The 15,751-nt window shown below is 55.7% G+C and overlaps 1 protein-coding gene across 1 annotated transcript in view; it reads left to right on the top strand.

Moving 5' to 3' along the window:
* DGCR2 (DiGeorge syndrome critical region gene 2) overlaps positions 1-12,709 on the top strand; it is a 43,368-nt gene extending 30,659 nt beyond the window's left edge. The window contains 6 exon segments of the mRNA XM_068161923.1: positions 339-515; positions 2,101-2,304; positions 5,686-5,838; positions 6,492-6,670; positions 6,672-6,729; positions 7,765-12,709. Of these exon segments, the coding sequence (XP_068018024.1) occupies positions 339-515; positions 2,101-2,304; positions 5,686-5,838; positions 6,492-6,670; positions 6,672-6,729; positions 7,765-8,006 (1,013 nt within the window). The 3' untranslated portion in view covers positions 8,007-12,709.
* The last annotated feature ends 3,042 nt before the right edge of the window (positions 12,710-15,751 follow it).

Below are 15,751 nucleotides of genomic sequence, written 5' to 3'. Positions count from 1 at the left end.
CAGCCAATGTGGCCAAGCACGGTGGTGTTTGAGGCCTGCAGAGCCACTGGCAGGCAACCCCCTGGCGCTTTGGAAGGCAGCAGTTGTAGAGACAGCAGAGCACAACTCCTGCTTCTGCAGGGGGATGAAATGACCCAGTCCTTGGAGAGCAGCAGGCTCTGCTCTGGGTCACCCCTTCCCTCCTCACTGCTCGCCTTCCCCCAGAGGAGAGCCGCTAGGGAAGCTGGAGGCCAGCAGCCTCTTGGCAGCCTTGGTGTGCATGAGCTGAGTGCCAGTGCAGAGCCTTGCTGAGGCTGTGCCTGCCCACAGGCTGTTTACACCAATGCCTCTTGTTCCAGGCTCTTCAGAAGTGTTTTTGCCCCCTGACCCCATCTTTGGTACGGCCATGTCTGAGCAGGAGAACGTTCTCTGTGCTCAGCTGCAGTGTTTCCATTTCCCCACCCTGCGGCACCACGGCCTGCACAGCTGGTACGCCGAGAACTGCTACGAGAAGTCCTCCTTCCTCTGCAAAAGGAGTGAGTTGGCATTGGGGGGTGGTCTCTCTGCTGTCTGCTGGGATACCAGTGTAAAAAGGGGGGGAAATGGTTAATTAACCTTTCTGCCTGTGGCAGGGAAAGAACACAAAGGGAGGGGAAGTTGGCTTTGTGCTTGGTTGGAATGGAGAGCGTGGCAGTGTGTGGGGATCAGCCTCCCCTGAGCAGCACTGTCAGCCCCAGGAGATACTGGAGGAAAGGGCTTAAAAAGGGCCTCATGAGTATCACTCTTACTTCCATGGGAAATGAAGCAACTAACACTTCATAGCCAGATTCTGCTGAGTTCTTCCCAGCCAGTTAGTAGGACCAGGAGGGGGAAGAGGCAGGTGGAGCTGCTGACTTACAGGGGAAACACCTTGCATTTCTTTGCTCCCAAAGGCTTTGTGCCAGCAGGCATGGGCAGTGTTTGCAGGTGGTGTTTGAGACACCTGATGCAGAGGCCATCTTTTCAGGATGATGTTGAGAGGCAGGCCACAGCTTTGCCAAAATGTCAAGCAGAGGGTAGTGGCACCAGGAGTGTAAGCTGATGAGAGAGAGAACTCTATGTCCAAGTTCAGGTGATGTGGTGCAAGAAAATGTTGACAGGACCTTGACAAGCTGAGGCAGGTTGCTGAGGGCCAGTCAGGTGATGTGGGCTGAAGTGCCTGTCCTTTATCTTGAGGGATTCCTTCAGCTTGGAGAAGGGAAGGCTGCCAGGGCACCTGAGGGCAGCCTGCCAGCACTGACAAGGAGGTTAAGGAGCTGGGGGCAAGCTCCTTACAGAGGTGCATGGCAAGAACCAAGGGACATTGAGTTGGAGCAGGAAGACTCCCAGCTAAAACTGTTTAATCATGAGGGCCCTCAAGAGTGCAGCAGACTCCCAGGGAGGGTGTGTGACCTCTGTCCTTGAAGGCTTTCATGCCCAGATCAGGCAGAACCCTGAGCAGCCTGTTGGGACCTGACAACTGACCCTGCTTGCAGCAAGAGCTGAGCTGCAAACCTGCACAGCTCTCCCAGTGTGAAATTCTCTGTGGAGCTGTGCCTGGGGGGGAGGAGGCAGGCCCTCCTCCAGCACTGCTGCAGCTGGCTGTGATCCCTCTCTCTGGCTCTGGTACCTGCCCTCAGCTCAGTGGGCAGCAGACTCCTGAGCTGCCTTTGCTGGGCAGTGGAATTGCTGTTGTTTGGCTTCCCTTTCAGTCCTGATCTGTTGAATGTCCTCCAGGTTGGAGCCAGAGGAGCCCTGGCTTTTCTTAAGCGTTGGGAGGGAGGGAGCTGCAGCAGGCACTGCCAAGGAAGCTTAACCTCCTCTGCCCACTCACCTCCCTGTGGCTCAGAGAGGGCCCCTGAGAGCCTGTCGGCTCCATTAAGTGCTTCAAACTCACTGGGTCTGTTCTGAGCCTCCAGACCAGCCATTATCTTCACCACTCCTTGGAGAGCCCTGTAAGAGTTGCTGTGGAGTGAAGGTGACCTGGAACTGGTGACCTGCTCAGGCTCGCAGAGCCCTTCCTGCCGCAGAGCCCTTCCTGCCGCAGCCGGCTGGGCTCCCGCTGGCAGGCTCCCGGGGTACTGATGTGTGTTTCTGTTCCAGGCCAGACCTGTGTTGACATCAAGGACAACATTGTTGATGAAGGCTACTACTTCACTCCCAAGGGCAATGACCCCTGCCTGAGCTGCACTTGTCACAATGGGGAGCCTGAGATGTGTGTGGCTGCGCTGTGCGAGCGGCCCCAGGGCTGCCAGCAGTACCGCAAGGACCCCAAGGAGTGCTGCAAGTTCACCTGCTTGGACCCAGGTAGGAGCTGCCTGCTGTGGGCCTGGCAAGAAAAAGGACTCCAGGGCCTGGCTTTGTTGTCCTTGAGTATAGCTGTTGGAAGTAGTGAATCCTGTTTAGAGCCTCTACGTTGCTGGAGAAAAGATCTGAAAGTCAGAAATGAGTCTGTGGACTGTTGGGGGAGTGCAGAGGAGGCCCCAAAGATGCTGCCAGGGCTGGAGCAGCTCTGCTGGGAGCACAGGCTGAGGGAGCTGGGGCTGTGCAGCCTGCAGAGGAGAAGGCTCCAGGGGCACCTCAGAGCTGCTGCCAGCACCTGAAAGGATCCTGCAGGAAGGCTGCAGAGAGACTTCTGCTGAGGGGGTCTGAGCCAGGCCCAGGGGAAGGGTTTGGAGCTGAGGCAGAGCAGGGTCAGAGTGGAGCTGAGGCAGAAGTTGCTCAGTGTGAGGCTGCTGAGCCTCTGGCACAGGCTGCCCAGGAAGGCTGTGGTTGCCTCCTGCCTGGGGGTGCTCAGGGCCAGGCTGGATGAGGCCTTCAGCAGCTGACTGGACTCTCTCCTGGGCAACCTGATGTAGCTGATGCTGCTTGAGCAGGGGTTGGTCCAGATCACCTCAGGACACCCCTTCAACCTGGGCCATTCTGTGATACTCTTATTTCCTGATATTTTAAAAGAAGCTGCTCATACCTGAGTCCATCCAGGAGCTGCTGTGGGCAGGACAGGTCAGCTCCTCTCATCAGAGGCTGCTGTTTCAGCCTGTGACCAAAAAGGGCTGGGGGGGGAAGGTGGTGATTGTTGTCTTGCAAATTTGCAGTCTCTGACTGAACTGCAGAAGGTAATCATCAAAGGCCACTGGCTCCTCCCTGCCCTCATTCACATTTGTTCTGAGGGTTAAGCTTCACAGATGTGTTGGTCAGTGAAGGAGCAGGAGAAAAGCAAGAGTCTTCCTCACACTCCTAGGACTTTGCCTGCCTCTTTTTCCCCTTGAGGCACTGTCAGCATCATGCAGCAGCCAGGGTGAGGTGCCCTGGGACGCCCTCCTGCTGTGTTCTTTAATCCTTGCTTATTGCTGGATTTGCTGTTTCATGAATGCTGCTTTGAAGAGTGCCTTTGCCACATCCTCTCTGATCCTTAAGCTCTTCTTTCTGTCCTGATGCTGAAGAAGACTTTCATTAGACTCTTGCCTGAAGTGTTCTGGTGTTTTTTTTAGTCACTTCAGTTCTGAGAGCAGACTCATCAGGCACTTGTCAAACTTCCTGCAGAGTGGAGTTGCTCAGCTGGTGACAAACACTGAGGTTTTTAAATGGAGCTTTGCAGTTTGCCTTCTGGGTGTGCAGGAGAGACTAGTCCAGATGACAGAATGCATGACCTGCTTTCTTTAATCAGTGTCTGTGTGTCTCTGTCCAGTTCTCATATAGATCTTCCCTAAGCTCTGGGGCAGAAAGGAAGCAGTGAATCAGTTAATCACCCCAGGAGAGACCAGGGGCAGCAAATGCTCCTGTTGGGCTGGCAGGTAATCAGCTCTGGCAGTGTGAGTGGGTGAGCAGTGATTACAAGTGGGTAGCCAATGTGACTGCAGGACTGGGTGAGGGGAGGATTTTCTCAGTGGCAGGAGTAAGCTGAGCAATCACAGCTGCACTCCCCTGAAATATGCTTCTCCGCCTTGAGCTGAAGATAAATAGCAGAGGAAAATCTTTCATGTGCTAATGGGGAGCCTGAGGCAGTCTGTCTGGTGCCACTCTGTGGATGGGGCAGAGAAGGATATTTCTGTCTGGCTCTTGTTTGGGCAGCCCCACAACCCCTACCTGTGGAAGGGCAATAAAATCACTTGGAAAGAGCTGATGGGACAGAAGCTTTTCTGATGTCTGAACTGGTGCAGCTGCAGGCTGCCACTGCTGCAGTGAGTGTGAAACAGCCCTTCTGAAATAGCCTGTGGGTTGGAAGTCTGTGATGATTTGTTTTGGTCTGTGCAAGCTGAGGCTTCCTCTTTCTGTGCTTTTGTTCATCTAGGACTTTATTTGGCAGTAGCTCATGCAGTGATGCCCAGTAACAGGATGAGGGGCAGTGGACATAAACTTAATCACAGGATGCTATGGAGAAAGGCTGAGAGCCCTGGGGCTGCTGAGTCTGGAGAGGAGGAGGCTGAGAGGGGACCTGATCAGTGAGGGGTGAGGGTCAGTAGGATGGTGCCAGGCTCTGGCTGGTGGTGCCCAGGGACAGCACAAGGAACCACAGGGATGAGCTGGGACCCAGGAGGCTCCTCCTGAGCATGAGGAGAAAGTTGTTTGGTGTGAGGGTGCTGGAGCCTGGAGCAGGCTGCCCAGAGAGGTTGTGGAGTCTGCTCTGGAGCCTTCCCAGCCCCCCTTGGCTGTGCTCCTGGGTGCAACCTGTGCTAGATTCTGTGGTCCTACTCTGGCAGTGGGGGTGGACTGGAAGATGTCCAGAGGTTCCTTCTAGCCCCTGACATCCTGTGATCATCCTGTGATGCTGGTGTTCTGCAGCAGCAGGGGCCCAGGCCGTGCAGCCACGTGATCTGTGTCACAGACCCCCTGACCTGGGTCTGTTTCCATTCCGAGCTCCTCCACAGGGAGCTGGTGCAAAGAACACCATCAGGTTTGGGTCACTTTCCCTTGTGTAGACTCTGTGCATGCTGCTTCAGCACAGCCCTGAGTAGCTGAGTTACTAGAAATGAACATCTCTTCTGTCTGGCACTGGTAGGACAGTTGCCTAACTTGCTCCAACAGTTTCCCAAGTGTGGATGTGGTTAGCAGCAGTATGGAGCTCTCAAAGCCCTGATCCTGGCTCTTGCTTTCTAAGCCATTCTAAGCAAGGATTCCATTCCCCTGTGCCTTAATCTCTCCAGGTGAGACAGTAAGGGGATTAAGCTTGCAGGTCACCTCCTTGAGGTGTTTCTAGTTCCTGTCACCTAATGGTGCTAACCAGTGGCACAAGGAATTGAGATGCCCACACTGGGTGACAGTGACCACGTTGAGAGATTCTGTTGTTGGAAGTGTGCCAATCAAGGTATCCAAAAGCCTTTGAGAAATGGCCTTCCCCAAAGCTTGCAGGCTTGCAGCCCTGTCTGGTGTAACACCCTCAGCCCTGCCAGGGGGACGGGGGATGTGCAGAGTGCCTTTAGCTTTCTTTCTCCCCATTTGCAGAGTCCTAAACCTTCCATGTTCTGTACTTTCTTTTTCCTGATTAAGATGTTTTCAGAAAGATTTAGATCCCCTGGCAATCCACAGCTGATCAATCACCTGCTGCTTGTTGGGTTGCCTGCAGCGTGAGGCCTGGGGAAGCGCTGCCGCGGCAGCCTGCCCGCTGCGCCCCCTGGGCTGCCGGGAGAGCAGCAGGGGAGGCGACTCCGGCAGCGGTGACCGGCTGCTCTCTGCTGTGTTGTGTGGCAGATGGCAGCAGCCTCTTCGACTCCATGGCCGGTGGGATGCGACTGATCGTCAGCTGCATCTCCTCCTTCCTGATCCTGTCGCTGCTGCTGTTCATGGTGCACCGGCTGCGGCAGCGGCGCCGCGAGCGCATCGAGTCCCTCATCGGAGCCAACCGTGAGTGCCGCGCCCGGGGCTGGGGCTGCCGGGCAGGGAGAGAGCAGCAGCAGGGGGCTGTGGCCCCGCTGTGTGCACCCACCTGCAGCTCTGCCCTGCCTGAGGCAGCTGCTCAGGATTCCTGCAAGTGTTGGCTCTCTCAACTACTCCACACTCAAAGAGAAATCTTCTGAAGTCAGAGCTGGCACTGGGCTGGGGGGCAGCCCCCAAGGGCATCCTGGCCAAGCCCTGCAGGCAGCAGGGACAGCTCCAGCAGGTCCACATCAACACTCACCTGGTGCCTCATGCTTATAATCACAGGCTGCTGCACATAAGGACGAGAGATGTCATGGTCTTGCCTGGCTGTGCCTCTGTGTCTTGATAGATTCTTCAAACCTGAACTTTTTTAGCCAGTAATGGAAAAACCTCTTTGAAGTGTGAGTGATCTCCTTAGCCTGATAGGGTAGATCCAAATTTAGATGTGGTGCTGGGAGCAGGTGGGCCTGGGTGGTGTTGCATGACTTGGGCAGGTTAGGTAGAGTTTTTGAGGCCTTCAGGAGACCTGAGTTCCTTGGGTGTGAGAAGCAAGAAAAGGTGTTGAGATCTGCCCCAAAAGCAGGCATGAGGTCATGAGGTAACTGCACTCAGCTGCTTCTGTCCTTCTCTTCAACCAGTGCACCACTTCAACCTGGGCCGCAGGATGCCCGGCTTCGATTACGGTCCTGATGGGTTTGGAACTGGCCTCACCCCACTGCATCTCTCAGATGATGGGGAGGGTGGAGCATTTCACTTCCACGACCCACCTCCACCCTATACTGCTTACAAGTACCCAGACATTCAGCACCCAGACGACCCCCCCCCCTCCCTACGAGGCTTCTGTCAATCCAGACAGCATCCTTTGTTCCCCTCCAGGTAAGCAGCCAGTAACTTCTCTGTCCTTCCCCTCTCTCATTTTGGCTAGAGGGTAGGGATTGATTATTTTTTTCCTACCTCTAATCCTATGTTCTAGTGATTATGAGGGGGAAATAGGAGATTTTAGCATGAAATCTGTGCTGAGAGAGGCTTTTGTTAAAAGCTGTCATTAAGCTTGGGTTGTCTCAAAGGTGCTTTGCATCACCTGAACTGTAAGTGCCGCAGGCAGGCTTGGACCTTACCTGGGGTGGGCTGCTTGCCTGCCTCATCTCCACTGTGCTGGTACCTTTGGTGGTCTTCTGAAGGTGGATCCATAGAGATTGGTATGAAAAAGTAGAATAAGAGATTGATTTCTTTTTTAGCAGAATACATGCAGCATCTTCTCTCCCCACCCACACCCCCCAAGAGTGGACCAAAAATATCCCTCTCTAATGATTCACTCAGTGCTCCTCAGCTCTGCAGCTGTGATGTTCACACCCTGCAGAAACCATTGGGGGTTTGCAGCAGCAGATCTCACAAGAGGACTGAGCCTGATTAGTGCAGGGGCCTTGTTTATATAGCAAAGTCTTATTTTTGCCACAGCATTTTCCTCTTTTGTAGTCTCATCTCTCTGCAGTGAGGCCAAAAAAAACACCCAGGAAAAACTCAGGGCTTCCAGAAATACAGAGAGTGAATCTGTTGAGGAATGTGAAATGCTGTGCTTCATGTTCTGATGCCTCTGCTCGTGATGGCCAGCGACAGGCCCAGGGGAAATGGCTCCAAGCTGCACCAGGGCAGGCTCTGTCTGGAGCTCAGGAACTCTTTCTGCACTGGAAGGGTTCTCAAAGCTTGGAACAGGCTGCCCAGGGCAGTGCTGCAGTTGCTGTCCCTGGAAGGGTTTCAGCAGCTGTGGAGCTGTGCTGAGGGACCTGGTTTAGTGGTGCCCCTGCAGTGCTGGGGGGGAGGTTGGACTGGGTGAGCCTGGGAGGTCTCTTCCAACCGAAGCTCTTCTGTGATTCTGATGCTGCAATCCTGCCTGGCTTCTGTCCTTTGCAGATGGAGTTCTCTCTCAGACTCTGCAGAGCAGTCCTCCATCACTAGGAAACTGTGATGTGTCCCCACAGCTTACAGAGGGCTCCCTTCCTCCCTCAGTTGGTCCTTCTCCAGTGGAGCTGGAAGACTCTGCTGACAGCAGCACCTTGCTCGTCCCTCCCGACACGCCGCTCGCCGAGACCGCGCCGGCGGAGACCCTCCCGGGCAGCCGCCACAGCCACTGTTCTCTCAACACGATTGTGTAGAGCAGTGAGCAGCCCCTGGCTGGGCAGAAAGGTTTAGCAGCTGTTTGCACAGACACAGACTGAGCCGTGGCTCGGGCTGCAGGTGGAAGCTCCGCTCTGGCTTTTCCCAGCGCAGCTCTTTGGTTCTAGGTTAGCGTCGTGCCTCTGGTTCGTTGGCTGTCGTCATTCGTTCGCTAATGGCTTGGTCCTGTACATAGATGGACTTGGAGAGCTGCTCTTTTCTCCCAGGGGCTGTGGAAGAGAGTGCAGAGAATTCCTTTGACTTCTAAGGAGGTGAAAAGTACGGGCAGTTTTACTTCTAATGGTTTTGGTTTGATTTCTTAACCTGAGAGGAAACAAAAATCTCCATCAGAAAAAAGGCTGCTTGGATTTGGCTGGAACCAGGCTGGGGCACTCCCCTGCCAGCAGCTGCTTTCTCTCTTGCTCCAGTGCTGCACTTGGAAGAGAAGATGGAACTGCAGGGGGAAGGGGCTGGGGGCCTGCTCTGCAGAGTGGGGGCGCTGAGGAGCTAATACACATGGCACCAAGTAGGAGTCAAGCTTGGATCTGCCTGGCTGCTGCGGAGCGCTGCGGGGACTGGGAGCCGAAGGATCTGCACCATGGGTGACAAGTGGGTGAGGGAGAAGGAGGGTTTGCCATCACTTGTTGTTGGTAGCTGCAGAATCTCTTACTGTTGGGTAAATTTCTGGCCCCTAAAGAAATCTGTGTCACATCTGTGTCCCTTGAGCAGAATCCTCGTGTGTTAGGTCGTGCCTGAGGGAAGAGATAGGCAGCAGGTACCTGGGATGCAGCCTGAGTTCACTACAGATGCCCCTGCTGGTGGCAGCCCCATGAGGCAGCCCCATGAGGCAGACCCAGGTGTTTCTCACTGCAGGTTAACTCCTTTGCAGGGAAGAGTCACCCAAGCCTGGCCTGCAGAGCATTGCTCTGGCTCTTGCTGCATGCTAGATTTAGCCTGTGAGTGTTCCCTGCCTCTGATTCACTTCTGTACAGTTCCACAAGTGCCCCTTGAAAGCCTGATCACCGTGCACTACACTGGTGCTGAACTGCACACTCCTTCCTCACCCACCCAAGCCCTCCAGTCCTAGGCATTTCCCCTCTGCCCCCAAACCATTTATCCAGGGTCCCAGGAGGGTTTCTGATGAGGTCAGTGTAGTTCAGCCTATAGAGCAGCTTGCTTCACTCAGATGTCATTTGGAGCTTCCCCCTCAGGCTGAGCTCCGGCAGTTCGTTTACCCCCACGGCAGAGAGGTGGAAAGCCAAAGCCAGGCACTGCTGGCTTGGGTTAATGAATGCAAAACAATCTTTAGGGGTGACCTGGAATTTAAGTTTGGATTTTGGTGTGCAGACCATTCACCCTTCCCCCCCAGCCTCCTCCTGTTTCTGCTGCTGCTTGACTTGTTGCAGCAGCCAGCAGATGAGAGGAATTCTAAGGACTCTGTACCCAGTGCTCCTGTGAGTGTTCTTCTGTTACCTTATGAAGGGTGTGAGCCTAGAGGGACCTGAAGCACACACTGCATGGGGGGTGGCTGTGATCTATTTTTCTAGTGAAATCATACTGGTATGACAAATCTAAACCCACTCCTGTGGCTTCCCAGTGCAGCTGACTCTTTCCCCATTGGATGTGCTGCTACTTTCTCTTCTGTGTCTTGCCTGTAGGCTTATACTCTACGTGGGGATGGGTCTTGACAATTCAGCTCCCTTCTGCACAGGAAGTGTGGGGTTCTTTCCTGAGCTCACAGCTGGTGTCTTGACACTCAGACACTTGGCAGCAGCCTTGACTCCATCAGAGAGCCTGAGCCACAGCTCTGGGCTGTGCTGCTGGCTCAGCAGTGGGAGGAAGCGCTGTCAGGAAGCCTCTCTGGCCGGAGCCGGCCCTGCCGCCGCCTCCTGTGCTCTGCTTTGGCTCCAGCAGGTGATGAGAGGAGCAGTTCCCCCCCGGCCCCGAGGCATCTCTCCACCACCTCCTGCTCTAAGTGGAAGCCCTGGTGTAAGGCAGGGCACGGGGAGGAGCAGTCAGCAGCCTGTGTGCAGGTGGTTGGGTGTCTGCAGGGTGAGCCTGCAGCAGGGTTTGTGCAGTTTTGAGCACACTCCTACCTTTTATACATTGTAGGGACTGAGCTTGCTTTGTTTCTAGGTACAAGTGTGTGAGTGTGGTGTGTGAGTGTGTGTCTGGGTGCTGAGATCTCTGTGTACATACTGTAGATGGTAACCTTTGTGCTGTGTCCAGCTGGGTGAAGCTAGGCACTGGGACATCAACTAGGCTCTTAGGGTCAGTACTTCTCTCAAGCTGGCTGCACTCTGTTGTAGGACAGGCTGTGCAGAGTCTATGCTACTACAGCCTGGGCCTGAAAGACCTTCTGGTAGCTGTGCAAACAGAAAGTTTCCAACTTCTTCTGAAGCCAGATGGAATCTTTGTAGTATCCTAGGGCAATAACTAAAGGCCTTTGGGCTGGGTGTAGCCTCTGAAGCTGTTTTGTGGCTGAGGTGAACCTTACCTCACCCCTCCCTAACGCTGCAGGAATCTGTTGGATACTTTTCTAGTTTACTTTTGGTTCTGTGGTGAACTTTCTTTGGAAATAAGCTCTGTTACAACTGGCAGCTCGATGGTGGCTCCTGGTTGTAGCTGTTCCACAGGGAGGCCCCTTGGCAGAAGCCTCCTTGTGGTACATTTTCCCTGTTACTTCTGAGCCTTTCCCCTTGTCTGTTGGCCTGGAGGCTGTTAGTTGCTCTCCTTTTCCTTCTGTCCTTCTTCATCTTAACTGTAAGCAGGGGAAACTTTCCTTGAGCAGAGCAGCTCACAGAGGTCAGCTCCTTTACCTTTTGGTGAGCTTCTAATTTGGCAATAAAATTGTCCTTTCCCCCCCCTTTTTAGTGCAGCTTTTCCACACCGAGTCCTTTGCCTTGGAGTAAGAACCTTTGTAGCAGAAAGCATCACAACTGCTCAGCCCTGGAGCATCTGGGGAGGAGCTGCTCTGCTGGCAGCAAGCAGCAAGCCTGCCCTGCCCTTGGCAAGGTGGCTGGTGAGCAGTTTGTCCTGAGCATCAGTTACAGAGGGCTGATGCTTGCCTGAGGAAGACCTTTCCATGCTGATCTCCATGAGCTTGAGCTCTTTGCAGCTCATTTGTCTATTGATTTGGTTATTTATTTATTTCCCCTCCCACTGTTCCCTTCTCTGGATGTTCTTCTTGACTACTGATGCATCCCAAATGTCCCTCTGGGCCCGGCAGGGGTCGGTGGCATTAGCACAGCACTCCCAGTAGCACACTCAGCAGAGAGCTCTGCTCTTGGCTTGGCCTTGGCTGCAGTTGTGCAGCACTTGGTTCTGTGCAGGGCTTGCATCTCCTGTTGTGGCCTCAGACAAAGCCTCTCCTCTGGTTCCCCATCCTTACAGCATGCCTGTGGTGCCATATGGAGGTCTCTGTTCCTTCCAGAGCAGCCCTAGATGCTCAGTCACAGCCTCACAGCAGCCTCTCCTTTGCTAGGTGAGTTGCAGGGTGTTGCAGCCCCAGAGGGCCTCATCCTGTGCTGGAAGGTCCAAACTCCTTGGGGTGCACAGAGCCGGTCTGCCTTTGGTCCTTGTCCGGTGCTGAGCCTCAGCCTCTTCCTTCCCCACCCACAGGATGCTGGTCCAGAAGCAGGATGGAGTAGGTGACCATTGTGCTTCTGGAGGCTTGGCTTTGCAGGCAGCAGCTGCTCTGCCCCTGCAGCTGGCAGGGGGTGGCCTGTTCATGCATCTCCCGGGTGGGACTTGAGAAGAAAATGTCTCTGTGCCCAGTAGTTGTTTCTGTTCTGTTCCCATCTGATATTGAACGACCTGGAAGCTGTTTTCACCCCTCAGGCGTGGCTTTTCAGTGGCAGATCACTGCCATTGTGCTGTTGCCTCATGCAATCTCCTTTCAGTTGCTGAAACATCTTCTTTCCCCCCTGGCTAGTACACAGAAATTCCTTTCAGCTTGCCCTTGCAGGTTGGGAGCTGGACCCCAAAATGAGAGCCAGCTGAGTGTAGAGGAGGTGGATCAGAGCTCCCACCCCTGTCTCTACCCTCCCATAGCTCCAGAGGAAGCAGATGTTGGTTTGGAATGGATGTTTCTGATGCTGGAGGTGTGCTTCCCCTGCCCCCAGCCTGCGTTTCCTGCCTGCTAGGTACGACGTAGCTTTAATTCTCCAGGCTCCTGCACCTTCATGGAGTGGGCTGGAGCCGGTGCCCCCAGTGCCAGGCTGGAGCCGGTGCCCCCAGTGCCGGGCTGGAGCCGGTGCCCCCAGTGCCAGGCTGGAGCCGGTGCCCCCAGTGCCGGGCTGGAGCTGGTGCCCCCAGTGCCAGGCTGGAGGAGGCCTGGGAGGCTGTGAGGGAGGCTGGGACACTGCTTGGTACCTTCTCCTGCAGAGCCCTCCTGGCCAGCCTTGCCCTTCTCCCGTAGCTGGTTTGTGACTGGGCTCAGCTGTGGCAGTGCACAACAGATTTTGATATCCTGTGAAATACCAATTGTAGAATTTAAATTTGATACTATGAGAAGAGGAATAATTAATAATTAATAATTAATGATTAATACTTTGGTCCCTGTGACACTGAGGGCTTTTGGTTTAACTTCTTCCTTTGGGGGTTGGCACTAATATTTGATTTGTTTCCTTTTCTTTTCCTCTCAAGATGCTGTGAGAAACATTTCATCCAAATGCCAAATAAATTGTGTTCTGTACCAGGAGTGGCCTGCTCCAGCCTGCTGATTGCTGCATCCCTGTGCTGCCTCTGCTTCCCAGCTGCCCTTGCAGAGCAATCAGCAGCTGCACTTTAGCTTCCTGCAGGGAGGCTGCCAGGTGCCTCCCAGTGCAGCTCGATGGTAGCTAAGGAAGTCCTGGGTTTAAATCCAAGAGGGTGAAGTGCAGCCTGCTCCTCCTGCCCTCCCCTGAGCCCTGCAGGCAGATGCCAAGTCCCTGGGCAGGAGGTGCAGGAGGTGGTGGTTGTTGGGTGGGAAGGGTGGTCCAGACCCCCAGCTCCTGGTGTGGGGTGGCAGGGATCTAGGGGATCAGACTTGGAGTGCGAGGAGGACGGTGTTGCACGGTGCCAGGCTGCAGCTACATGCCTGGGAGGCACTGAGGAGGCTGCTGGAGAAGCCTGGAGGCTGTCCTGACCTCTTCAGCTGTTGCACAAGGTGAGTTCCACACTTCTAATCCCGAAGTGTTGGCTACCTGCACTCTCTTCATGGTGGCATTTTATACCTCCTGCATGCTGGGAGGGTCAGGGCTGACCTTGGGGGGCTGGCAGGAGAAGATGTGGCCCAGAGCCATGTTTTGGAGTGAGCCTTCTGCCTGGCAGGGACACTGCAGCAGGAAGGTGACCCTGTTCCCAGCAGCCCAGCCCTGGAGCCGGGGGTGCGGTGGGAGAGGCAGCTCTGCCCCCAGCCCCTGGGCGAGCAGGGAGGTGATGCTGCCTCCTGCCAGAGGCTGGAGCTCTCGGCAGCGAAAGCTGGTAGCAGGGAGTGATCACTGCATGACAAAGCCCTCCAGGCCCCTGGGGTGTGGGATGGAGCAGTGCTGCTCACCGCAGGGGGCTGGACTAGATGGCCTCTGAAGATCCCTCCCAACCCCTTCTGTGCACAGCAAGTGTGAGTCACACAGTCCTGGCCCTTCTGTCCCTGCAAAGGGCAGGGGGCTGCTGCCAGGGCACTGCTGCAAGAGGCTGCCTGTCCCGTGGTACCTGCACATAGCAGCAGCCCTGGTGCCGGCAGGGTGCTGTGGGCAGGGTGCTGTGGGCAGGGTGCCACTCACAGGCTGGGTCTGTCTGGACATGGGGGAGGTTGTGCTGCTCTTCTGGAGCAGTCTGGGCAGTGGCTGTAGTGCCATAGGGCCCTGTGTCTTCACCCCGCTCCTGGTGACCAGTCCCTGGGTGCCCTGTGCAAGGGCTGTGCTCAGGCTTCCCAGAGGTGTGCAGAGACAAATCCACTCTCTCTGGGGGGAGTGGTTAAAGGATTAGACATTGGCCTCCTGCTCCCAGCCTGCCACAAGAGAGAGGTGAGTTTGGGCGCAAGGGAAGAGCAACAGCTCCTTTCTGCATGGTCCAGACCTGGCCCTGGTGCCATCTGCCCATGTGCCAGCCTGGGAGCTCAGGTTCTAGAAACACCCCCTGGTCCTTTTTATGATCTGCTGGCACCTGGAGTTGCTGGAAGGTGTCCAGAGCAGGGCCAGGAGGAGGAGCAGAGGGCTGGAGCTGCTCTGCTATGAGAACAGACTGAGGGAGTTGGGGTTGTGCAGGCTGGAGAGGAGAAGGCTCCCAGGAGACCTCATTGTGGCCTTCCAGGACCTGCAGGGGGCTGCAGGAAAGCTGGGGAGGGACTTTGGAGGCTGTCAGGGAGGGATAGGACTGAGGGGGATGGAGCAGAACTAGAAGTGGGGAGATGGAGATTGGCTGTGAGGAAGAAGTTGTTCCCCAGGAGGGTGGTGAGAGCCTGGCACAGGTTGCCCAGGGAGGTGGTGGAAGAGCGAGGGAGGGCTCTGCTTTCCCTTCCCTGTGCCAGCAGAGGGCAGCTGCCACCGCAGCCATCTCCATTGCTGCAGGACCTGCACCAGCGCAGCTCCCAGAACGTCCTCTGCTCCGGGCCACAAGGTGCTGCTTCAGCTGGGGGCGGTGGAGCACAGCCCTTGGCTTTGCTTCTGCTGCTTGCTGGAACACGAAGGTCTCCATGTCACAAGCACTTGGCGGGGGGCTTCACCTGGCAGGGACCCCACGGGGCTCGTGGATGCTGGAAGGCTCTGTGCAGACACAACCCTGCCTACCCTTCCCATCCTTCCCCCCCCGCTGCCTGGGGTCAGGGACAGGGCTGCCTGAAGCACGGCCTCTGCTCCCTGGGGACACCTGTGAGTGGGCAGCTGCCAGCACTGACCCTCTGTGGCAGGGGCACTGCTGGGCAGCCTCCTGCTGCAAGCCCTTACCAGCTTCAGATGCATTTTCCTGGGAGGGCGATGGGCAGCCATGCTCAGCACCGCATCTGGAGCACTCAGCCCCTGGGACCACGCTGGGCACTTGGGGCCTTGCCCTGGCAGTGACCCTGGGGGGTGCCAGGACACGAGAGGGTAGATGTCTCTGTCCCTGGTGCTGGTGGGAGCCGGGGATGAATGAAGGGGCTGTGCCTGTGCCCAGGGCACATCTGCCAGCCACAGTATCTCCTTTGTGCCAGTGCCAACAGCAGGCTGCTGCTGTGCTCCTTGCCCTGCTCCCAGCTTCTGCCCTGGCTCCCAGCAGCTTATTGGAGAGACTGAAGATCTTCATGGACAGTCAAAGGCAGCTGCAGGATTTATTCCCCTTAAACTTCACCTCCTCACTGCACTTGCTTCTCTGGATGCCCACAACCCTTCATTGGCGCCCACAACCCTTCTTTGGCACCCACAACCCTTCATTGGCACCCATCCCTGATGTCTGCAGGATCAAGTCTTGTCCCTGTCAGCTCAGGCTTCCTGGTGGCAGCGCAGGAGTTACCTCCGGGAGCTCTTCTCGGCGCTCTGCTGCTGCTGCACTTGCTGCCGGTGCATGCAGTGGGGGTTCCCAGCAGGGTGGCACCGTGCCCGTGGCTGATCGATGGCTGCAGCTTAAGGAACTATTTTTACTTTCAGTGGCTTTTTTCCCCTGTCATGGCTTTCACCCTTGGTGCTGTGACTGCCTGTGTCTGTGGGGACCCCAGCTGCCTCCTGGCTGCATGGTGGCAGGGTGCTGGACCCGGGTCTCTCCCTAAGGACAACACAGAGCTTCAGGA

This window comes from Melanerpes formicivorus, unplaced genomic scaffold, assembly GCF_026170545.1.
Source record: "Melanerpes formicivorus ecotype bairdi unplaced genomic scaffold, bMelFor1.0.p_v2 SCAF_60, whole genome shotgun sequence".
Taxonomy (NCBI): Eukaryota; Metazoa; Chordata; class Aves; order Piciformes; family Picidae; genus Melanerpes; species Melanerpes formicivorus.
This window is presented reverse-complemented; position numbering and strand designations above follow the sequence as displayed.